Raw genomic sequence first — 26029 nt, forward strand, 5'->3', positions numbered from 1 at the left:
ATGCAAATTTCAAAATATGTAAAACATTATTTCCCCCTCATAAAAGCATAATGGGATATTTTAATCGTTGCTTTGACATTTTAAAACACAGGTCAGATGCTTAAATGACATCTTTTAAATTAGAGCTGCCAAGAGATTGCTTGAAACATAATATAACATGACATTTTAACTAACTATAACCAGGAGCTATTATTTTCTCAGAATATAATAGTAACCAGAATAAATTCATTTTGAGTTTTTGCATAACAATAACAAATCAGATGTCACCTGTCCAATAAAGCACTTAATTTTATCAACTGTTTTCTAGAAAATTATCTTTTTTATAAATAGGGACAGATTAATATTTTTAAAGCCTAATTTGAAAGGGTCAAAACATTCCTTTAAAAAATGTGGGGGGAGGAGTCAATATGGCGTATTAGGAGGATGCGGAATTTGCGTCTCCTCAAAACTAGGGCACCTACCAGGCAACGGTGGGGGACCACGGACACCTAAGGGGATGGCAGGTACCCCCAGTGACCGGTTGTTTCAATTATAGTTTTATTTTTCTAATATAATTTTTATCTTTCTAATTTCATTTTGTTTTTTATTCTTTGATATTGTACTGCTCCTGTTTTTCTTTCTTTTGTTTGTTTTTTGTTTTTTGTTTTTTTTTAACTGTGCCATGAAGCTCACAACATCTCGGTTCCCAGGCCAGAGGTGGGGCCCAAGCTCCTGTGATGGGAGCTCTGAGTCCAAACCAGTGGAATAACAGAGAACCTCAGACACCAGGGAAGATTAATCACAGTGAGGCCTCCTGGAGGTCCTCATCTCAGCACCAAGACCCAGCTCTATCGAACTGCCTGCGAACTCCAGTGCTGGATGTCTCAGGCCAAACAACCGGTAAGACAGGAATAAAGCACCACCCATCAAAAATAAAAAAATTAAATGACAAAAGATATGTTATAGAATAAACAGCAAGGTAAAAACCTACAAGACCAAATAAATGAAGAATAGGCAACCTACCTGAAAAAGAATTCAGAGTAATGATAGTAAAGATGCAAGGGAAAAACCTACAAGACCAAATAAATGAAGAAGAAATAGGCAACCTACCTGAAAAAGAATTCAGAGTAATGATAGTAAAGATGATCCAAAATATCGGAAACAAAATGGAGAAAATACAAGAAACAGTTAACAGGGATCTAGAAGAACTAAAGAGCAAACAAACAGTGATGAAAAACACAATTACTGAAATTAAAAATACTCTAGAAGGAATCAATAGCAGAATAACAGAGGCAGAAGAACAAATAAGTGAGGTGGAATATAAAATGGTAGAAATAACTGCCAGGGAGCAGAATAAAGAAAAAAGAATGAAAAGAATTGAGGAGAGTCTCAGAGACCTCTGGGACAACATAAAACACCAACATTTGAATTATAAGGGTCCCAGAAGAAGAAGAGAAAAAGAAAAGGTCCGAAAAAATATTTGGAGAGATTATAGTTGAAAACTTCCCTAACAGGGGAAAGGAAATAGTCAATCAAGTCCAGGAAGCCCAGAGAGTTTAATACAAGAAAAACCCAAAGAGAAACACGCCGAGTCACATATTAATCAAACTATCAAAATTTACATACAAAGAAAAAATATTAAAAGCAGCAAGGGAAAAGCAACAAATAACATACAAGGGAATCCCCATAAGGTTAATAGCTCATTTTTCAGCAGAAACTCTGCAAGCCAGAAGGGAGTGACAGGACATATTTAAAGTGATGAAAGGGAAAAACCTACAACCAAGATTACTCTACCCAGCAAGATTCTCATTCAGATTTGATGGAGAAATTAAAATCTTTAGAGATAAGCAAAAGTTAAGAGAATTCAACACCACAAAACCAGCTTTACAACAAATGCTAAAGGAACTTCTATAGGCAGGAAACACAAGAGAAGGAAAAGACAAACAAAAAAACCCCAAAACAATTAAGAAAATGGTATAGGAACATACATATTGATACACATTGATAATTACCAAAAATGTAAATGGATTAAATGCTCCAACCAAAAGACATAGACTGGCTGAATGAACACAAAAACAGGACCTATACATATGCTGTCTACAAGAGACCCATTTCACCCTAGGGACACATACAGACTGAAAGTGAGGGGATGGAAAAAGATATTCCATGCAAATAGAAATCAAAAGAAAGCTGGAGTAGCAATGCTTATATCAGAAAACTAGACTTTAAAATAAAGACTATTACAAGAGACAAAGAAGGACACTACATAATGATTAAGGGATCAATCCAAGAAGATATAACAATTGTAAATATTTATGCACCCAACATAGGAGTACCTCAATACATAAGGCAAATACTAACAGCCATAAAAGGGGAAATCGACAGCAACACAATCATAGTAGGGGACTTTAACACCCCACTTTCACCAATGGACACATCATCCAAAATGAAAATAAATAAGCAAACATAAACTTTAAATGATACATTACACAAGATGGACTTAATTGATATTTACAGGACATTCCATCTAAAAACTACAGAATACACTTTCTTCTCAAGAACTCAAAGAACATTCCCCAGGATAGACCATACCTTGGTCACAAATCAAGACTTGGTTAATTTAAGAAAACTGAAATTGTATCAAGTGTCTTTTCTGAGCACAATGCTATGAGACTAGATATCAATTACAGGAAAAAAATTTCTGTAATTACAAACACATGGAGGCTAAACAATACACTACTAAATAACCAAGAGATCACTGAAGAAATCAAAGAGGAAACCAAAAAATACCTAGAAACAAACCTATGGCATGCAGCAAAAGCAGTTCTAACAGGGAAGTTTATAGCAATACAATCCTACACCAAGAACCAAGAAAAATCTCAACTAAACAACTCAACATTACACCTAAAGTAATTAGAGAAAGAAGAACCAAAAATACCCCAAAGTTCGCAGAAGGAAAGAAAACATAGAGATCAGATCAGAAATAAATGAAAAAGAAATGAACGAAATGATAGCAAGGATCAATAAAATTAAAAGCTGACTCTTTGAGAAGACAAACAAAATTGATAACCATTAGCCAGACTCATCAAGAAAAAAAGAGAGAACACTCAAATCTATAGAATTAGAAATGAAAAAGGAGAAGTAACAACTGACACTGCAGAAGAAGAAAGGATCATAGAGATTACTATAGGCAACTATATGCCAACAAAATGGACAACCTGGAAGAAATGGACAAATTCTTAGAAAAGCACAACTTTCAAAGAATGAACCAGGAAGAAATAGAAAATATAAACAAACCAATCACAAGCATTGAAATTGAAAGTGTGATTTAAAATCTTCCAACAGGGCTTCCCTGGTGGCGCAGTGGTTGAGAATCTGCCTGCCAATGCAGGGGACACGGGTTCGAGCCCTGGTCTGGGAAGATCCCACATGCCGCGGAGCAACTAAGCCCGTGAGCCACAACTACTGAGCCTGCGCGTTTGGAGCCTGTGCTCTGCAACAAGAGAGGCCACGATAGTGAGAGGCCCGCGCACCGCGATGAAGAGTGGTCCCCGCTTGCCACAACTAGAGAAAGCCCTCGCACAGAAACGAAGACCCAACACAGCCTAATTAATTAATTAATTAATTTAAAAAATTTAAAAAAAAAATAAAAATAAAAATAAAATAAAATCTTCCAACAAACAGCAGCCCAGGACCAGATGGCTTCACAGAAGAATTCTATCAAACATTTAGAGAAGAGCTAACACCTGTCCTTCTCAAACTCTTCCAAAATATAGCAGAGGAAGGAACACTCCCAAACTCATTCTACGAGGCCACCATCACCCTGATACCAAAACCAGACAAAGATGTCACAGAAAAAGAAAATACAGGCTAATATCTCTGATGAACATAGATGCAAAAATCCTCAACAAAATACTAGTAAACAGAATCCAACAGCACATTAAAAGGATCATATACCATGTTCAAGTGGGGTTTATCCCAGGAATGTAAGGATTCTTCAATATATGCAAATCAATCAATGTGATACACCATATTAACAAACTGAAGTATAAAAACCATATGATCATCTCAATAGATGCAGAAAAAGCTTTCAACAAAATTCAACATCCATTTATGATAAAAACTCTCCAGAATGTAGGCATAGAGGGAACTTACCTCAACATAATAAAGGCCATATATGACAAACTCACAGCCAACATCGTTCTCAATGGTGAAAAAGTGAAACCATTTCCACTAAGATCAGGAACAAGACAAGGTTTCACACTCTCACTGCTATTATTCAACATAGTTTTGGAAGTTTTAACCATAGCAATCAGAGAAGAAAAAGAAATAAAAGGAATCCAAATCGGAAAGGAAGAAGTAAAGCTGTCACTGTTTACAAACGACATGAAACTATACATAGAAAATCCTAAAAATGCTACAAGAAAACTACTAGAGCTAATCAATGAATTTGGTAGAGTAGCAGGATGCAAAATTAATGCACAGAAATCTCTTGCATTCCTATATACTAATGATGAAAAATCTGAAAGAGAAATTAAGGAAACACTCCCATTTACCATTGCAACAAAAAGAATTAAATACCTAGGAATAAACCTACCTAAGGAGACAAAAGACCTGTATGCAGAAAACTATAAGACACTGATGAAAGAAATTAAAGATGATACAAACAGATGGAGAGATATACCATGTTCTTGGATTGGAAGAACCAACATTGTGAAAATGACTATACTACCCAAAGCAATCTACAGATTCAATGCAATCCCTATCAAACTACCACTGGCACTTTTCACAGAACTAGAACAAAAAATTTCGCAATTTATATGGAAACACAAAAGACCCCGAATAGCCAAAGCAATCTTGAGAAAGAGAAATGGAGCTGTAGTAATCAGGCTCCTGGACTTCAGACTATACTACAAAGCTACAGTAAACAAGACAGTATGGTACTGGCACAAAAACAGATCAATGGAGCAGGACAGAAAGCCCAGAGATAAACCCACACACATATAGTCACCTTATTTTTGATAAAGGAGGCAAGAGTATACAACCCTCAGAAAGGGAGAAAATATTTGCAAACGAAACAACTGACAAAGGATTAATCTCCAAAATATACAAGCAACTCATGCAGCTCAATATCAAAAACACAAACAACCCACTCCAAAAATGGTCAGAAGACCTAAATGGACATTTCTCCAAAGAAGATATACAGATTGCCAACAAACACATGAAAGGATGCTCAACATCACTAATCGTTAGAGAAATGTAAACCAAAACTACAATGAGTTATCACCTCACACTGGTCAGAATGGCCATCATGTAAAAATCTACAAACAATAATTGCTGGGGAGGGTGTGGAGAAAAGGGAACCCTCTTGCACTGTTGGTGGGAATGTAAATTGATACAGCCACTATGGAGAACAGTATGGAGGTTCCTTAAAAAACTAAAAATAGAACTACCATATGACTCAGCAATCCCACTACTGGGCATATCCCCTGAGAAAACCATAATTCAATGAGTCATGTACCACAATGTTCATTGCAGCACTATTTACAATAGCCAGGACATGGAAGCAACCTAAGTATCCATCAACAGATGGATGGATAAAGAAGATGTGGCACATGTATACAGTGGAATATTACTCAGCCATAAAAAGAAACAAAATTGAGTTATTTGTCATGAAGTGGATGGACCTAGAGTCCGTCATACAGAGTGAAGTAAGTCAGAAAGAGAAAAACAAATACCGTATGCTAACATATATATATGGAATCCAAAAAAAAAAAAAGGTTCTGATGAACCTAGGGGCAGGACAGGAATAAAGACACAGACGTAGAGAATGGACTTGAGGACATGGAGAGGGGGAAGGGTAAGCTGGCACGAAGTGAGAGAGTAACACTGACATATATACACTACTAAATGTAAACTAGATAGCTAGTGGGAAGCAGCTGCATAGCACAGGGAGATCAGCTTGGTGCTTTGCTACCACCTAGAGGGGTGGGATAAGGAGGCTGGGAGGGAGACACAAGAGTGAGGGGATATGGGGATGATATACATATGCCTATAGCTGATTCACTTTGTTATACAGCAGAAACTAACACAACATTGTAAAGCAATTATACTCCAATAAAGATGTTAAATAAATAATAAATCTGGTGTCTAAGACAATAGTAAGAGAGAATTCTTTGCCTCAAAGTCATATTTGCAGGCACATATCAAGGCAAAGTGATGAATTCAAGTCAGTCTGATTCAAAGGTCAATTTAATCACTCTATCTTCTGTATACTGTCCACAAACTAGGTACCTAAAGTCATCCCAATTCTGCTGGCCTTAGGCGTATTATCTAGAAAACTACTCTACTTTCTTTAAATTGGTGTGTTATGAGGAATGAATGAGATGATTGTTCACTCCCTTTGGAAAATATCTGTAAATTGGTATTTCTTCGAAGGAAGGCACACATCCTTAAATGTTAACTTCCAGTTTTTGTTTTGTTTATTTTTCAGGATAGGATTGCACAAATTTCTCAGGTTCTCTCTACTTCCTTGGTTCTAAATTTTGGCTCAAATGAACTACGTGAACCTAATTTCATGGATCAAATCCTCATCTGACATTAAAGATTTAACTAATCATCAACATCACAGTGGCAATCTCAACCTCGGTAAATTATTTTCCAAAATGGAATCTGAATCTACTGTAAAAGTCTTACTATTCGAGATACATCTCTAAGGGAAAATACAGACATTTATATAGTGGAAGTGGACAATCCTTATTAAATTATTGTTTAACTGAGATCAAGCAGAGTTCTGGTATCTTATACCTGAGTGCTTGACTTCTTTTATACTCTGACAGAACTGTGACAATGGACCCAAATGCTCACCTAGAGAAGGCACTAAAGGAATAAAAAATTGCCTAAAAGCAAGAGCTAGAGCTAACAATGAAGACACAATTTCAGTGCCTTACAATGTTGTCTTTAGTCAACCATGAGAGTAAATTAACCTGATGACTTTGTTTTGACACTGACTGATTACAGACATTAATCAAAGGGCAACAGGCCACTGCTGCTGAAGAACTGGTGGAATATACGCAGTCCATAGGTGGTTATTTCAACATGGCAATCAGACTTAAGAGCTTGATGAATATCCTCTACCAAATACATTCTAACTCATAAAATATGCTTCTCTATTTTCCAAACAGGTCAAAATGGGTAACTGTATTCTGTGTGAAATGTTTCCTAACCATGTTCACCGTCATTCTGCATATTAAATATAAATATGAGACTGCAGAGTAAATGCATAGCTACCTAAAACTGGCTTCCAGAACTTTAAGCGTGACTGTACACCCATATATTTGTAGAGTATAATTACTGATCTTATTGTTACCTATTCTGAAAATAAATGTGGATACTCTTTTTTCTTTAAATGACTTAAATACAAACAACAACAACAAATATGTGGGCTGGACCAATACATCCGAATAAGTGCCCTTTAATTCGAAAAAAAATTTTCTTTCAGAAATACTTATTAAAGAAATACTTGAATTGTTAACCTACTCTTCAAAAATAATTAGGACTTCTTTTCACAAGGCATGGAAGTTGCTGACAACCTTGGAAATTAAGACACCTGTGCCAAATTACTTCTGTAATAAAATTTGCAATCAAACCAAAATTACAATGAACATGTGTTTCTCTGGTTATAGGCTTGTATTCCTTAGCACTTACCTGCAAAATGTGATGCTATTTTGAGCAAAACAGTTTCTAAATCATTTCTTAGACTAGATAATTCCTTGTATGCTTTCTCCCTCACCGCCCCCCTCCAAAAAATTAAATATATTTTAAAGGTAGAAGGGGCTTAGTGAGAGAGCTCACCAGATTTAGTCTGTTGCTATACTTGTTACTAAGCAAGCCACCGTTATTGTTGTTGTTGTTTTATTAGATCACAGATATTAGAGCTGTAATGAACTTCAAGAAATCACTTCAGTTTCTGGCAAACCAAAGATGCCCTTTTCTTCAAGAAAACACTTGGGATCAAAGGAGGTAAGTGATTTGCCCAAGGTCGTATACTGTAAGTCCCCTACATACAAACGAGTTTCGTTCCAAGAGCACATTCATAAGTCCAATTTGTTTGTAAGTCCCACAAAGTTAGCCCAGGTACCCAACTAAACAAATCGGCTATATAGTACTATAGTGTAATAGGTTTATAATACTTTTCACACTAATAATACGTAAAAAACAGACACAAAAAATAAAGAAAACATTTTCAATCTTACAGGACAGTACCTTGAAAAGTACAGTAGTACACTACAACAGCTGGCATACAGGGGCAGGCATCGAGTGAACAGGCATGAAGAGTTACTGACTGGAGGAGGGAGAGGAGGTGGGAGATGGTAGAGCTGAACGATCGTCAGCAATAGGAGACTGAGGGCAAGCTGCACGTGGCAATGTACGCCGGACACGTGAACTAACTTACGTGATCAGACAGGTGAATGCATGCCTATTCGAATCTTTGAAAATTTGCAACTTGAAGGTCCGTATGTAGGGGACTTACTGTAGCTATAAAGGTGTCGAATTTCTGACCACAACACTTACTGGAAGGATTGTTCTAGAGTCAGCTCTTTATCCTAAAAGGTCAAGTATCTTGCTGAGTAATTTCAGAATCAGAAGTTTCCCTTCCTGTCATGGATTCCCCTTCCTGGTTGAAAGTTTCCATCTGTCTGACTGGCTTTACCTAGAAAGCCGGGACTTGGGGACATACTTGTGAACAAAGGAAAGGTTAGAGGCGGTTGTTGCATGTTATTCCCTCAGTTGGAGGTTTTCCCTTGCGGGTCTATTCTAGCACTGCTGAGGGTAAGAGGAAGGCTCCGTGTAATCAGAGCACTAGTGTCTGACCACAGACGTGCACAGGCACACACGTGCTAAATCAAAAGGCCACACTAATGGTCTCGATGCACATTCTAGCCCTCAGAACCAGAGGTTAAACAAACTCAGTTCTGTTTTTTTTTTTTCCTGTCTAACAAGGGAGGCAAGACTAGATAACTTCTAAGAGTACTTCTAGGCTTAGGACTCAGGCCACAAACTGTAAGTCTTCTGAGCTTATATTTTACTCCGCTGTTTGGTTTGAGCCCACCATGGAGGCCAAGTAGCCAGGCTGGTATTTGCTCGTTGATAACTCGAGCAAATTCCTAAACCACCATCATTACCTATGTCCACTTCATCAATTTATATCATCTTCCAACCCCTGGTGACATTGAGTTTACAAACAGAGTGTAGAACACAAGTTGTTTCCTGTAACAATACTTTTTCCACTCCAGCATACTGACTTTTATTTTTCATTTCATGACATCCCTGCCAAAAATAACAGTGAAATCTAAAGACATCTGAACATGTGGTATGTAAAACAAACACTAAATTATAAATCTAAATAATAATTGCACTTCCATTTGTGTGATTACTTTCATATGAAATTAACCCTTTGGGTCGGGATATGTGGTTGTTGTGTGCTTGTGTAGCTGCGGAAGAAGGAGATTGGAAGTGATAGATATAAAGCAGGAGATAGTGAGGCCAACTATGATAGTACCTAGAAAGTTGTACTCCATAATTATCTATTGATGTATGAATAAATGAATGAACAGACCACTGAAAGACTGACGCCAGATTAAATATTTAGTATTTTTCCACCTGCCATAATTTAAAATTGAAATCACAGAAGGTCTATATTCCTGAAAGACTTTATACTTTTTCTTAGAAATCTCCCTCATGCAACACAGTGTTTGGCATTGTGTCTGGTGGTCAATAAGTACTTAATAATAAAAATAGTAAGAGGAATGCCAGCAGCAGTTCTACAGACTGTACTAAACACCTCAATTTTATTATCTCACTTATCCCTCATAGTAACACTGAGACAGGCTGGGACCTGGGACACTTTGCTGCAGTGCTTGCACCTGGACAAACGTCTTCTTGAGCAACAAAATACAAAGAAACTATAAAGGACTAAAAATAACTGCGTGCGTTCCCAGTTGGGGCAAATTATGGACAACAAGATACAAAAAGACCAAAAAAATCCCAACTGCCACTTCTGAAGAGCCAGGATCAAACGGAGGGCACTGCACATGCCTCTTGCACACAACACCACCAAAGGGGGGGGCAAACCACCTAAGGCCCCCCTCCAGCCTGACCCCTGGACCTGCCCATACCTTCACCCCATATAAGGATCCAGCTCATCCCCCCCCAACCCTGTTGCTTGTTTTTGCTCCTCCCTGCTACAGCAGGGGCCCCAATAAAGCCTTGCCTGAATTTCTTGTCTGGCCTCATCAATTTCTATTGATTAAAGAGGCCAAGAACCGGGGTCGGTAACGACACTGTAAAGTTGGCACTATAAGTTGCGTCCATAATAAAGATGAGTGAAGGCAAGGTTAAATTATTAGCCAACTTCACAAAACTAGTTCTGTGAGAGCCATAACTCAGACCAAGGTGTATCTTGCTTAAACCCTCGCTTTAATAAATGAATAAGTGCATGACAAAATGAATGCAACTATCCTGTGTTTTTATTACTGGGGCAACTTGGTAAGGGTTGGGTAGAGGAGGTTTAATTTACTGAGTGACCAAGATCTTTGTTATACCAAGCTCCCAAAGACACCAGGGTATCACTATGGCCTCAGAGAGTTAACAAGAAAACCTGAGAAACTGAATCACTGGGAAAAGGATACTAGAATCAGATGGAAGAAAGTTCAAGAGAAACACATAGGTATTCTCTGATACTAATTTCTTCCATCTGGTTGATAGTCATCAATAGAAGCAGTGAAGCCACGTCATTCATTTTTTTAAGAATTATGTCAAAATTCCTATGTTTAAGTGAAACACTATGCTGAACATAAGCTCATTTTCCTTTAACAAAGATTCTTGGCAATCGGCAGCAACTCACAGCCATCACATTGCTCAATTACACTGTACTGCAGGTGTACAAATGAGGCTGTTAAGAGACGGTTCCTGAGAGAATGATGGATAATCCACCTCTTATAAGAGACATTTTTTTCTTTCTTTTTTTTTTAAAGTCTCCTTCTCTTCCGTTTCCTCTCTCCTGACTCCCTTAATTTCTTTCTCAATCTCTTCATATGTTAAATAACAACTAAAAACTATATCTTTGGAAATCTGTACATTTCAAAGCCAATGTTTTTACCAAGATGGTATATGTCACAAAGTACCATACTGGAACACCTGATATTGCAATTTGTATAATTAGCCACCATAATTAGTTGACTAAATGACTCTGTGAAAGAGAGCTTTTGTTAATCAAATGTTGTACACGAGGAAATAAATTCAACGTGTTTAAGGGGCTTGTAAATAACAAAACTGGGGCAGGAACTGGTTATAAGTTTATAGCCTTTAACAACAGGCATACGAGTTGATTTGGGGACTAGCTCAATCCTATCATAGAAATGACCATTTTTTTCACCGCCATATATGGTGATCAGTTTTTGAGCAAGCTAGTTGGGTGGGCTGTATTAGCATGACAAACTTTTTTGTTCCTGGAAGGCAGTTTGGGAGTTTAAAATGTGAGCAGCCTTTCTCTGCCTTCTGTGTTATCACCTACCAAAGAGTAGTAAAACTTCTGAGTACTGAAATAAACCCCAGAGAACAATTAAACTTACTGATAATTTATATAGTAGTTTTCAACTATTTAACATAAAGAACACAATTTAAAGAGTAGTGCAAGAGCAAACTGGAGAGGGTCTTTAGACAGAGAGAAACTGGGAATGTATAAACTACAGAGAAAGACGAGAGAAAGGAAGTGGAAGTGTCTCATTTAGAGGCTTAGCTCATTTTCTTTTGATCTAATCCTTTTGTCTGTCAAATCCTCCCTTACCACTGTCATTATAGTTGGGCTGTCTCCTATATATGGAAACTTCCAGACTCCACTCCCTCATCTCCACCCACAATAAAAGTCAAATGTGTCCCGCATTTATTAAATTGACAAACATAACAAGTCTCTAAACAGCATTGGAGACCAAAGATTTCCTTGGCATTCTCAATATATATATTTTACATTTCAGCTTCCCCCAAATATCTTGCATGGTATTTAAACCACAAAATGACTGTGCCATTTGCGAAATGTCTGGTTATTCATTTTTTTATTCCAACCAATGCTAATGTGTCCTAAGATACCACATATGACTATCCTCTTAAGGCATTTGAATGTGAAATTATCATCCACAATACCATCATAAGAGAGTAATAAAGACAGATTACCTGGGGTTAAGAGGATGACTGACATAGTGATGAGTGAGCATACAACTAAAATCACCAGCAGGGCAATAGCAATTCCCTTCCAGTTTCTCTGTGGAGGGCTGTTACTTCCCAGTTCCTACCGAGATAGAAAAAAAAAAAAGAAGTTTCATAATTATACATGCTCCAAGAGAAATGTATTCATAAAGGAATGATTCGGTGCATGGAAGAATCACAGTTTGAAAGCTGACTAGAATCCTCTTCCTCTTCGGTAGCTCATTTAATTATTCAAAGGTGCATATATTATAAATGGCTATCTTTTGGGGGGCAGTCTTATTTCTCCAAGAGATAAAGCAGCAAAGGTTTATGCCTGCTGTCTAAAATGTGGATGGCATTAAAATACATTGAATATAAACACTAGGATGATAGCCAAAATACTCTGCAAAATAATTATGTAAATAAAGTGTGCCCATTTACATTGGAACCTACAATAAAGATTTAAATATTAATATTCCTGAAGCACTATAGACTACTTTTCTAACTGGTAAGGGGAAAAAAGATTAGTGATGAGAAAATCATTCAAAATGCCCCCTCACTGCAGAGCCGTGCACATTTGTCAACTCAAAAGGTCCTTTTTTTAAACAGTTCCCCTACCACTCATAAATATCAACAGGATGTAGTAACTAAATTAAATGAGTGCTTCTATATCAATGGTTTACAACATCCTCTCCCTGGGCAGCATGCATGATATTGACAAGGAGGTATGATTGATAGGGTAGGATAAACTTGAGCATCTCTTACAATACATATAGTAAAGCTTTTCATTTTCAGATGATCTGTGTTCTATTCTGCTGACTAGAAATATATGAGCATCATTCACCAAAGTAAAGCACAGACCACACTAGTTTGAAATAAATGCCAGATTTTCTTTGTAATAAAGTTTATAAACCACTAAGCTTCTTGTTTCTTTCTTCCTACCCCAATCCCCAGCCTCTTTTCCTCCAGTCCTAATAGAGCCTTCTTTATTCAGAAATAGTCAAATGATTTGGGGACAAATGAAACAAAACGTAAAGGTTTCCAGTTCACTGTATTTGCACAAATCACCCAAGAAGCCACAGTCTTCCTTTAAACAAAGATAAGCAAAATAGCAAACATTTGATAAACTATAAATGGCTTATTGTGACTCACAGTTTAAAGCACTGAAGCCAATTTTCATATAGGAATAGTGGCATTCAATTCTGCAATAAACTCTTTGGACTTAAAGAACTAGGTCCTAAATAAATGCAAGAAGAAACCATGCATAGGAGGTATTTTGTTATTGTTTGTTTTTCCCCTTCTCAGATCAGTAGCTTTACGTTTTTCACTCTGATGAACCAAATCCGGCAGAAATCAATTCCAATCTTTTTTCTAAAATGGCTCACTTCATACCTCATTTTCATGCTTATTAATGCTTACTGTCCAATACCTCTATCCCTTCTGCATTTTGGTTAGAATTTCCATTCATAAACTTATTCCACATAAATCGAAACAGTAGATTAGCAAATCATCAGCGTTTAAGTAACAACATCAAGAAAAGCAATAGTTGTCTTAAGACCATAAACCCTTTTCTGGAATGCAACGTGACTGCAGGTTTCTTGGGCAATTTCTTTGTCAGAATCTGTGTGGTGTGATGACCAGTTATTCTCCATATTAAGGCTCTATTTAAGACTACTCGGAAGCCAGAATGGTAGATTAGAGAGGCAATGCTATACGTAGATGCCTATGCTGGGCAAAAAGCTGTGAAACACCCATCTCAAGAGCTAAGAGATAATGAAAGAAGGGCAACAAACAATAGGAAGTGAGTATCTGGACCAAGAATCATAAACACTTCCATCTTTATTAACTCAAAGGGACGTAAGAAAAAGGAAAAAGAATAATTGTAAGCAATTATAACTGACTTCTCAGTCCAGTAAAGCAATCAAGGGGCAATGATAATTTTTAATCTACTGACTCTGATCTTGATTCACTGTCACTGGAACGCAAGACAAATTATTAGACAAATGTGTTCAGAGTGTGTTTTTCAGTTTTTGAATATGATGTAACTATGCAATGCCTACCAAGCATTGTCTAACAGCAATAATAGATATCTTATTATGTGTCTTGTATTGTACTGAGTACTTTATATTCACAATCTCACAAAATCCTCATGAGAATTAGGTGAGATTACTATTATTTTGACAAATCTGCAGATGAGAAACATGGGATTTAGAGAGATAAATACCAAACCACTTACTGCTAATAAGTGGGACGTCTCAAGGTCCAATCCATAAAAGTCTAGCCTCAGAAACCACACTCACACACTAGAATATGCTGTTCTAAAAGGAGCTATTTCTTGAATCAATCAATAAGCCAATGAATCAAGGAATGATTTGAACCCCTACATAATAATAGTTGTACTTTAATACCTTTGATCTGAGAAAATTCACAATTTTATAAAAGCTCTTCTGAAGTCTGTAATGCTTTCAAATAAACTCATATTTTCCCAGGAATGGCAGACTAGAAAAAATACACCATTTTAAAAAATGGTAAAACACGTTTGAGTACAAAATACTTTTCTGTTCATAAAGTGATGCACATGAGAATGTCTGGCTCCTCTAAAAATGACCCATCAATACCAAAAGCTTCTACAAGTCCCTGTTTTAGGAACTGCAGACTTAATGAACTCTTACTATAATTCCCTCCTTTCCATCCATCTTAAACTCCATCACCATTATAATATTTCTAAAGCACGGTTTTACTTACATCACTTTATTCCACAAAGTCCTTTAATGTCTCTACATTATCTAAAGAATTAAGTGCACATGTGTGAGTCGAGAATAACAATGGTCTATAGCCAAGCTCCAGTCTTCTCATCCAACTTGATCTTTTTTTTTTTTTTTTTTGAGAAAGAACACTACCCTATACTGCTCTGATTACCATTTCCAACATATGCCTCAGATGCTTCAAACTTCACCTAACCATTCCACTCCCAGTTTTTTCTCCAATTCCTTTCATATGCATCCAATTACAGACATTGTCAATCATTCAACATCCTGCTCAAATGTCTTTTCTCTTGAAAATTTCCCCCAATTATGCAAGCCAGAAATAATTTTCCTTCTGAAAAAAAAAATGCCTAAAATGCATTGTACCAATAGGTTTGAGACCAACTCTGCTACTTAATAGCTATGAGATTGCAAACAACATGCCTCTACAATTTCCTAAGCCTCAGGCTTCATTTTTAGCTGAACAACTGGAATAATAACAATGATTATTTTTAAATGTAACAAGGATTAAAACAAATTATTCAAACAAAGCTCTTACTTAAATGTACAATAAGACAGTTCACACTAAGTGAACTGCTTGGAATGTTCTTCCTCAGTACACTTGCACATGTCACTCTTTCTCTCTCTCTCATCATTTCAGGTCTCAATCTCAAATGTTCCTTCCTTTGAGAAGCCTTGCCTGGCCACCCTCTACAAAATAACATTCTATATCCGCTTCTATTCCTTCAATTAGCTTTATTTTTCTTCATATCATTGTCATTTTTGAGTATATTATGTCATATTAAATCATATATCTATAATAATATAAATTAAGTTGTTTAAATGTTCATTTTATCAGTCTCAGCTCTCCAGAATAGAAGCTTCGTGATGTCAGTAACCTAGATCATCTTGTTCTCTGCTAGATCCCTAGCATTTTGAACAGTGTTTGGCACATACTAGGTATGCTATAGATAGTAAACAAATGAATGAATGAATGAATGATAGCAGTTCTGATGATAATGATGATGATGGTGGTGATGGTAATGCTTAAAGCCATGTATAAACAGCCATCATATCCCTGTCAAAGTTATCTCCTTAAAGTAAGGAGCACATCTTAGATAACTTTATATTCCTTAGACCACTGAACAAATTCTAGTCCTTTTAATAGATGCTTAGAAAATAGTTGCCCAGTTAATTAAGTGGTATAAATGGTACCTGAAATGGTATAGAGCTACAGTGTCATTAGTTAAATACACATTAATAGTAATTTTTAAAAAAGGAACTACTTGCTATAGATAAATTTGATTGCAATTATTTTTAGCTTCATTTATCTGATGCTTGGATCCCAAAATACCGTTGCCATTCTTCAGTTTATCTTCTTCTTCGACAACCTCAATAATTTCTATTGTTGCTGGAAGTGGTTCTAATTGGCTCTGCTTTTCCATGACTTCCTCCTAGCCAACACCTGAAAACATGCACGCCAAGCCCACAGGACAGGTTTGTGCTGGGCAGCGGCCTGACCTTGCAATGTCATCATCTGAATGCTTTGGAGGCAGCACAGAGTCAATGTTGGGATATTAAATTCCCTGGAGAGGTTTGAAGGTATAAGAACAAATGTTTAAGAATCCATATATACAGTTGTTTTTAAAGTCAGTCCTCCAGTGGAGAGATGCATAGGTTAAAACACTTGTGTCCAACTGCAGCTGATGTTCAGTGTTGTGATTGTCTAGAGACGTTTAGGTGCTGCAGGCCAAACTAAACTCAATCTGTAACCTAGTTATTTATGTTGTGTTTACTGCCAATCAAATTACTCACCACCCTTTAGAGAACAGTTTAGTTTATAAGACGGATGTTCACGACACACATAGTTTACCTAAATCCAAATGCATTTTTAACTGGTTCAAATACAAAGGAAAAAAATGCTAGAAATCATAAGCAGAAAACATCCAAGATTTATATATCACTTCCTTGGGCAAAATAAGGAAAAAAGCCGAACCAACAAATTCAATTTTCTTAAAACTAAGAAAAAGACTATAAATGTATATAATAAATGTAAATATATATTCCACTTGTAGTTCCCCTTAAAAAACTCCATGTTCATCTGCCACATGCATCATGAAAAGAAATATGATCCCTCCATATTAAAATTGTATCAAAAAGTAATAACATTTACAGCAAGATACAAGGAGGAAAAATCATCGAGATATTGAAATTATGTCTGTAGATTGGATGAGGGTGTGTTTTAATAAAAATAGATTTTTTTCCATCACATGGTGTTCAAATTCACAAATGTGAATAGTCTCAACTGTGAATAGGTCAAGAAACAGTCCAAAGCTTCTACACTTAATAATTGGAAAATATCTTAAAGGAACTTAAGGTACTTTTAAATGTTGTATATTGTTTCATGATATTAGAAAAGCATAGCATTAAGTGAAGACTTCTAAAGCCATCTGTAAAATAATGATTAAAAAATTGATTTAAAAAAATCCTTTTACGTCTTTCTTAGAAATGTTTAGCCAGCTCTGGCTTGAAAGATCTTGAGATATGGGTATTCAGCAGTTGGCTAATTCTCTTTAAATCATTCTATTTAACAAAATGCACTGGAGTCTTTTAGAACATAGAATATTACACTACATGCAACTGGGAATACAAATTAAAATAAGAACTGTCCCCAGTGAGTTTAAACACTAATGAAGATTTTGTTTACCACCAGTATAGTACAAAGTTGAATAAATAAAGGTAACCCAGCAAATCACAGAAGTTTTCTATGGGAAATGAGGAGAGAAGTTATTAACTTCCTTATACTGATATAATTTTTTTTCTTTGAGCATTCATACAGCATTTCCTAAGAAATAAGGTGCTAGATGTGGTGGGATTATAGAATTACATATACAAAATCTGGAAAGACAAAAGGAATCAGAGGATTTTTTTCTTTTTTAAATAGGTGGAAAGTGTGTATAAAAATACACACTTAGGTACTGGAAAATGGAACAAAGTGTGCATTTTTTTCTTTCTAGCAAAAATAATAATTGACAATATTTACAACCTGGAATAGACCAGTAAACATAAAAGAAATTGAGACAATTTTTTATATAGCTCCACAAAATTACAAGGTCACAGATTTTGCCTCTAAGACACAAATAATTCCTGTGCCATTTGAAACATTTTAGAGTATACTGAAAGAAGGAAAATTCCAAAATTTTAATGTTTACCTTGTCTTGATTGTCTGAAATAGAAAGCACATAAAAAAAAATTTAAGCTCAATTTAAAAAAAGAAATAAATGCAAAAGTACTAAATAAAATTTTAATGAATTCAATGCAGGAACTCAATATAAATAATAATTAAATACTGTGAGATATTTCCACCACTAGGAGATATAGTCACAGTTCCTTACAACATTTACTGATATCAGTAAAGAAAATATAATCATAGAGATTGTTTTTCATATTTAATTTGCAGTTTAATACTTGTAATACCTACTGCTTCTTAAAATTGCCCATACTTGTGGACACTCACAAGTTCCTCATTTATCATTAGAAGACTCTATGCTAAATAAAGTGCATAGTTTTGGTAAATGACCATATTTCATACAGAAAGTTATACATTTTTTCAAAATTACATCTATTATAGTTTTGTGTTATCAGTGTACATGAGGCAGTGCTGAGTAAGTGCTACTCATAGTATGAACTATATACAGCAGCATCAACATCACCTGGGAGCTTATTAGAAATGCAAGACAAAAAAATATTAAAAATATAAAAAATAAAAAAAAAAGAAATGCAAGACAAGAGTCTTTTATTGCAATTTGCTCTATTCTTTTCTTAAAAAAATTCTGAATTGGTTTTATCTGTTCAACATTAATTTGTTTATAAAAGAACTAGCAATTATCTCAATTGTAATTTGTCATTTATAACTCCCTGATAATTCTATTTGTTTGTGACACACTGCTAGATGGATCACCATTAAATTAGAAACAAAACAAAGATGACAGCTATCATCAATATATTTTTCAGTAATAGTTTCACATTTCTATTATCATGATTTAGAGGTTTGGCTGATCATCTATGATTCTGAACCTGTTTCGGCTTCAAAACCACAACTAAAACTGTAAAAGAAGCAATTTAAAAAGCAAACGAACAGACCTGATATCAGGAAGATGGCATACTAGAATGCTCCAGGCCCTCACTCCCTCATGAAAACATCAAGTAAACAACTATAGAGTGATTAAAATAGCAGTATGGGAGCTCCAAACACCAGTGAAGGATATGCAGCCACCAAGAAAACGCCAATCAAGAAAAAGTCACACTTAAAAAGGCAGGAGGAGGAGAGGAGAAGATGGTGGAGGAGAGGAGAAGATGGCGTTAGAGTAAGACGCGGAGATCACCTTCCTCCCCACAGATACATCAGAAATACATCTACACGTGGAACTGCTCCTACAGAACACCCACTGAACGCTGGCAGAAGACGTCAGACCTCCCAAAAGGCAAGAAACTCCCCACATACCTGGGTAGGGCAAAAGAAAAAACAGAGACAAAGAATAGGGACGGGACCTGCCCCAGTGGGAGGGAGCTGTGAAGGAGGAAACGTGTCCACACACTAGAAGCCCCTTGGCGGGCGGAGACTGCGGGTGGTGGAGGGGGGAAACTTCGGAGCCGCGGAGGAGAGCGCAGCCACAGGGGTGCAGAGGGCAAAGCGGAGAGATCCCCGCACGGAGGCTCGGCGCCGACCAGCACTCACCAGCCCGAGAGGCTTGTCTGCTCACCCGCCGGGGCGGGCGGGGCTGGGAGCTGAGGCTCGGGCTTCGGTCGGATCGCAGGGAGAGGACTGGGGTTGGCGGCGTGAACACAGCCTGAAGGGGTCTGAAGGGGTTAGTGCGCCACGGCTAGGCTAGCCGGGAGGGAGTCCGGGAAAAGGTCTGCAGCTGCCGAAGAGGCAAGAGACTTTTTCTTCCCTCTTTGTTTCCTGGTGCGCGAGGAGAGGGGATTCAGAGCGCCGCCTAAACGAACTCCAGAGGCGGGGGCGAGCTGCGGCCATCAGCGCAGACCCCAGAGATGCACATGAGACGCTAAGGCTGCTGCTGCCGCCACCAAGAAGCCTGTGTGCGAGCACAGGTCACTCTCCACACTGCGCCTCCCGGGAGCCTGTGCAGCCCGCCACTGCCAGGGTCCCGTGGTCCGGGGACAACTTCCCCGGGAGAACGCACGGCGCGCCTCGGACTGCTGCAACGTCACCACGCCTCTGCCGCCGCAGGCTCGCCCCGCCTCCTCCGTACCCCTCCCTCCCCCCCGGCCTGAGTGAGCCAGAGCCCCCGAAGCTGCTGCTCCTTTAACCCCGTCCTGTATGGGTGGGAACAGACGCCCTCAGGCGACCTACATGCAGAGGAGGGTCCAGATCCAAAGCTGAACCCCAGGAACTGTGCAAACAATGAAGAGAAAGGGAAATCTCTCCCAGCAGCCTCAGGAGCAGCGGATTAAATCTCCACAGTCACCTTGATGTACCTGCATCTGTGGAATACCTGACTAGACAACGAATCATCCCAAATGGAGGAGGTGGACTTTGGGAGCAAGATATATATATTTTTTCCCTTTTTCTCTTTTTGTGAGTGTGTATGTGTATGTTTCTGTGTGAGATTTTGTCTGTATAGCTTTGCTTTCACCATTTGTCCTAGGGTTCTGTCCGTCCGTTTTTTTTGTTTTTTTTTTTTAACTTTAAAAATTATATTTTACTTTCAGCTTTTGTGTAGACATATACATGCATTAATGAAATGATAATGATACCATGCAAAAAAAGTGTTACCACCAGCAATATATAAAAGTACTTTGTGATAAGATTCTCACAAATATTAAATATTATCAGTTTTAGCTTTTATAATATGATACCCTATTCTTGTTTGTAGTTCTTTGATTTCTGGTGAGAATTAATATTTTTAGTATTTACATAATTTTTAATATTTTAAATTTGCTTTTAGAATAGAGCAAGCTTTCTCCTTAAGCTTTTATAGTGACGTAAATTGACCACTTTTAAAATAGTATGCTTAAGTACATGCAGCAGTGGCCAATGTACGTTAACCTCTACATAATACTTTAGTGTTGAGTATTCATATGTTATATAACTAGTCACCGATGAGGAGCAATGATGCAGCATTACCTTTTTAATCCATTAAATTCATGTTAAATTATTGTGTTATTTTAAATTAATTTTCTCAAATTACAACCACATTATATATAATATGTAACATATTTATAATATATTTATTTATTTAATAACATGTAAATCCCCCCATGACCTCCCAAAGCCACTCACCACAGGTGACCACTATAACAACTTAACATATTATCCTTCCTTAGTCTTTCCAATTTATATAATACAGATACATTCATACAATAGGGGGATTACAACTAGGGAGGTCATAACATAATAGTTTTTGAAACTTGCTTTGTTCCTTAAGAATATATAATAACATCTTTCCACATCAGTATATGTAGATCCACCTCATTTATTTTAATGGCTTTTTCATAGGACTGTAAAATTTTGAAAAGTTTTTTTAGGACTTGTTTTCAGTTGTTCAGTGTTAGACATAATATGGTAATAAATATCACTGTGTGTCTATATTTTGGCTTTGGACATGTATTTCAGTAAGAGAGATTCCCAGAAGTGTAATTGCTGTGTTAAAGTTAATGTGTGTTTTAGTTTTTAAGTTACTGCCAAACTGACCTTAAAATAGGATTTGCCACATTAAAGTTGTATCAACAGTGTATGTCAGCACCCATTTCTTTATACACTGTCAAACCTGGCTCTTATCAGTGTCTTTAGATATGTTGGCAATCTGACGGCTTTTTTTTTTTTACATCTTTATTGGAGTATAATTGCTTTACAATGTTGTGTTAGTTTCTGCTATGTAACAAAGTAAATCAGCTATATGTATAGGTATATCCCCAATCTGATGGCATTTTGTTTTAATTTGTGTTCTTTAATTGTTCCTAAGGTTTCACACTCTTTTTCAAGTACAATCTCCTTATATATGTTAAAATAAATAAATAAATAAATAAAAATTATTTTTCTTTTTTTCTTCATAATTGTTTATTTTTTATTTTAATAACTTTATTATATTTTATCTTACTTTATTTTATTTTATCCTCTTTCTTTTTTTCTTTCTATTTTTTCTCCCTTTCATTCTGAGCCGTGTGGATGACACGCTCTTGGTGCTCCAGCCAGGCGCCAGGGCTGTGCTTCTGAGGTGGGAGAGCCAAATTCAGGACACTGGTCCACAAGAGACCTCCCAGCTCCACGTAACACCAAATGATGAAAATCTCCCAGACATCTCCATCTAAACACCAAGACCCAGCTTCACTCAACGACCAGCAAGCTATACTGCTGGACACCCTATGCCAAACAACTAGCAAGACAGGAACACAGCCCCATCCATTAGCAGAGAGGCTGCCTAAAATCATAGTAAGGCCACAGACACCCCAAAACACACCACCAGACGTGGACCTCCCACCAGAAAGACAAGATCCAGCCTCATCCACCAGAACACAGGCACTAGTCCCCTCCACCAGGAAGCCTACACAAACCACTGAACCAACCTTAGCCACTGGGGACAGACACCAAAAACAACGGGAACTACGAACCTGCAGCCTGCGAAAAGGAGACCCCAAACACAGTAAGATAAGCAAAATGAGAAGACAAAAAAACACAGCAGATGAAGGAGCAAGGTCAAAACACACCAGACCTAACAAATAAAGAGGAAATAGGCAGTCTACCTGAAAAAGAATTCAGAACAATGATAGTAAAGATGATCCAAAATCTTGGAAATAGAATAGACAAAATGCAAGAAACATTTAACAAGGACCTAGAAGAACTAAAGAGGAACCAAGCAATGATGAAAAACACAATAAATGAAATTAAAAATATTCTAGAAGGGATCAATAGCAGAATAACTGAGGCAGAAGAACGGATAAGTGACCTGGAAGATAAAATAATGGAAATAACTACTGCAGAGCAGAATAAAGAAAAAAGAATGAAAAGAACTGAGGACAGTCTCAGAGACCTCTGGGACAACATTAAACACACCAACATTCAAATTATAGGGGTCCCAGAAGAAGAAGAGAAAAAGAAAGGGACTGAGAAAATATTTGAAGAAATTATAGTTGAAAATTTCCCTAATATGAGCAAGGAAATAGTTAATCAAGTCATGGAAGCACAGAGAGTCCCATACAGGATAAATCTAAGGAGAAACACGCCAAGACACATATTAATCAGACTATCAAAAATTAAATATAAAGAAAACATATTAAAAGCAGCAAGGGAAAAACAACAAATAACACACAAGGGAATCCCCATAAGGTTAACAGCTGATCTTTCAGCAGAAACTCTGCAAGCCAGAAGGGAGTGGCAGAACATATTTAAAGTGATGAAGGAGAAAAACCTACAACCAAGATTACTCTACCCAGCAAGGATCTCATTCAGATTTGATGGAGAAATTAAAACCTTTACAGACAAGCAAAAGCTGAGAGAGTTCAGCACCACCAAACCAGCTTTACAACAAATACTAAAGGAACTTCTCCAGGCAAGAAACACAAGAGAAGGAAAACACCTACAATAACAAACCCAAAACATTTAAGAAAATGGGAATAGGAACATACATATAGATAATTATCTTAAATGTAAATAGATTAAATGCTCCCACCAAAAGACACAGACTGGCTGAATGTATACAAAAACAAGACCCGTATATATGCTGTCTACAAGAGACCCATTTCAGACCTAGGGACACATACATACTGAAAGTGAAGGGATGGAAAAAGATATTCCATGCAAATGGAAATCAAAAGAAAGCTGGAGTAGCAATTCTCATATCAGACAAAATAGACTTTAAAATAAAGACTACTACAAGAGATAAAGAAGGACACTATATAATGATCAAGGGATCGATTCAAGAAGAAGATATAACAATTGTAAATATTTATGCACCCAACATAGGAGCACCTCAATATATAAGGGAAATACTAACAGCCATAAAAGGGGAAATCGATGTAACACAATCATAGTAGGGGACTTTAACACCCCACTTTCATCAATGGACAAATCATCCAAAATGAAAATAAATAAGGAAACACATGCTTTAAATGATACTTTAAACAAGATGGACTTAATTGATATTTATAGGACATTCCACCCAAAAACAACAGAATACACATTTTTCTCAAGTGCTCATGGAACATTCTCCAGGATAGATCATATCTTGGGTCACAAATCAAGCCTGGGTAAATTTAAGAAAATTGAAATCGTATCAAGTATCTTTTCCGACCACAACGTTATGAGACTAGATATCAATTACAGGAAAAGATCTGTAAAAAATACAAACACGTGGAGGCTACACAATACACTACTTAATAACGAAGTGATCACTGAAGAAATCAAAGGGGAAATCAAAAAATACCTACAAACAAATGACAATGGAGACACGACGACCCAAAACCTATGGGATACAGCAAAAGCAGGTCTAAGAGGGAAGTTTATAGCAATACAAGCCTACCTCAAGAAACAGGAAACATCTCGAATAAACAACCTAACCTTGCACCGAAAGCAATTAGAGAAAGAAGAACAAAAAAAACCCCAAAGTTAGCAGAAGGAAAGAAATCATAAAGATCAGATCAGAAATAAATGAAAAAGAAATGAAGGAAACAATAGCAAAGATCAATAAAACTAAAAGCTGATTCTTTGAGAAGATAAACAAAATTGATAAACCATTAGCCAGACTCATCAAGATAAAAAGGGAGAAGACTCAAATCAATAGAATTAGAAATGAAAAAGGAGAAGTAACAACTGGCACTGCAGAAATACAAACGATCATGAGAGATTACTATAAGCAACTCTATGCCAATAAAATGGACAACCTGGAAGAAATGGACAAATTCTTAGAAGAGCACAACCTGCCAAGACTGAACCAGGAAGAAATAGAAAATACGAACAGACCAATCACAAGCACTGAAATTGAAACTGTGATTAAAAATCTTCCAACAAACAAAAGCCCAGGACCAGATGGCTTCACAGGCGAATTCTATCAAACATTTAGAGAAGAGCTAACACCTATCCTTCTCAAACTCTTCCAAAATATTGCAGAGGAAGGAACACTCCCAAACTCATTCTACGAGGCCACCATCACCCTGGTACCAAAACCAGACAAAGATGTCACAAAGAAAGAAAACTACAGGCCAATATCACTGATGAACATAGATGCAAAAATCCTCAACAAAATACTAGCAAACAGAATCCAACAGCACATTAAAAGGATCATACACGATGATCAAGTGGGGTTTATTCCAGGAATGCAAGGATTCTTCAATATATGCAAATCAATCAAAGTGATACACCATATTAACAAATTGAAGGAGAAAAACCATATGATCATCTCAATAGATGCAGAGAAAGCTTTCGACAAAATTCAACACCCATTTATGATAAAAGCGCTGCAGAAACTAGCATAGAGGAAACTTTCCTCAACATAATAAAGGCCATATATGACAAACCCACAGCCAACATCGTCCTCAATGGTGAAAAACTGAAACCATTTCCACTAAGATCAGGAACAAGACAAGGTTGCCCACTCTCACCACTATTATTCAACATAGTTTGGGAAGTTTTAGCCACAGCAATCAGAGGAGAAAAAGAAATAAAGGGAATCCAAATCAGAAAAGAAGTAAAGCTGTCACTGTTTGCAGATGACATGATACTATACATAGAGAATCCTAAAGCTGCTATCAGAAAACTCCTAGAGCTAATCAATGAATTTGGTAAAGTAGCAGGATACAAAATTAATGCACAGAAATCTCTTGCATTCCTATACACTAATGATGAAAAATCTGAAAGTGAAATTAAGAAAACACTCCCGTTTACCATTGCAACAAAAAGAATAAAATATCTAGGAATAAACCTACCTAAGGAGACAAAAGACCTGTATGCAGAAAATTATAAGACACTGATGAAAGAAATTAAGGATGATACAAATAGATGGAGAGATACACCATGTTCTTGGATTGGAAGAATCAACATTATAAAA

General features: G+C 36.9%; 1 protein-coding gene and 1 long non-coding RNA gene across 2 annotated transcripts in view; one reads left to right on the plus strand and one right to left on the minus strand.

Annotated features, from left to right (window-relative positions):
* Window positions 1–26029, minus strand: part of DPP10 (dipeptidyl peptidase like 10) — a 685907-nt gene that overhangs the window by 510258 nt on the left and 149620 nt on the right. The window contains exon 2 of the mRNA XM_082465825.1: window positions 12211–12325. Coding sequence (XP_082321951.1) covers window positions 12211–12325 — 115 coding nt within the window. The remainder of the gene's footprint in view (window positions 1–12210; window positions 12326–26029) is intronic.
* LOC309662776 overlaps window positions 1–26029 on the plus strand; it is a 191545-nt gene that overhangs the window by 141199 nt on the left and 24317 nt on the right. The window lies entirely within an intron of this gene.

The sequence above is a fragment of the Balaenoptera physalus genome, assembly GCF_965194825.1.
Source record: "Balaenoptera physalus genome assembly, chromosome: 6".
Classification (NCBI taxonomy): Eukaryota; Metazoa; Chordata; class Mammalia; order Artiodactyla; family Balaenopteridae; genus Balaenoptera; species Balaenoptera physalus.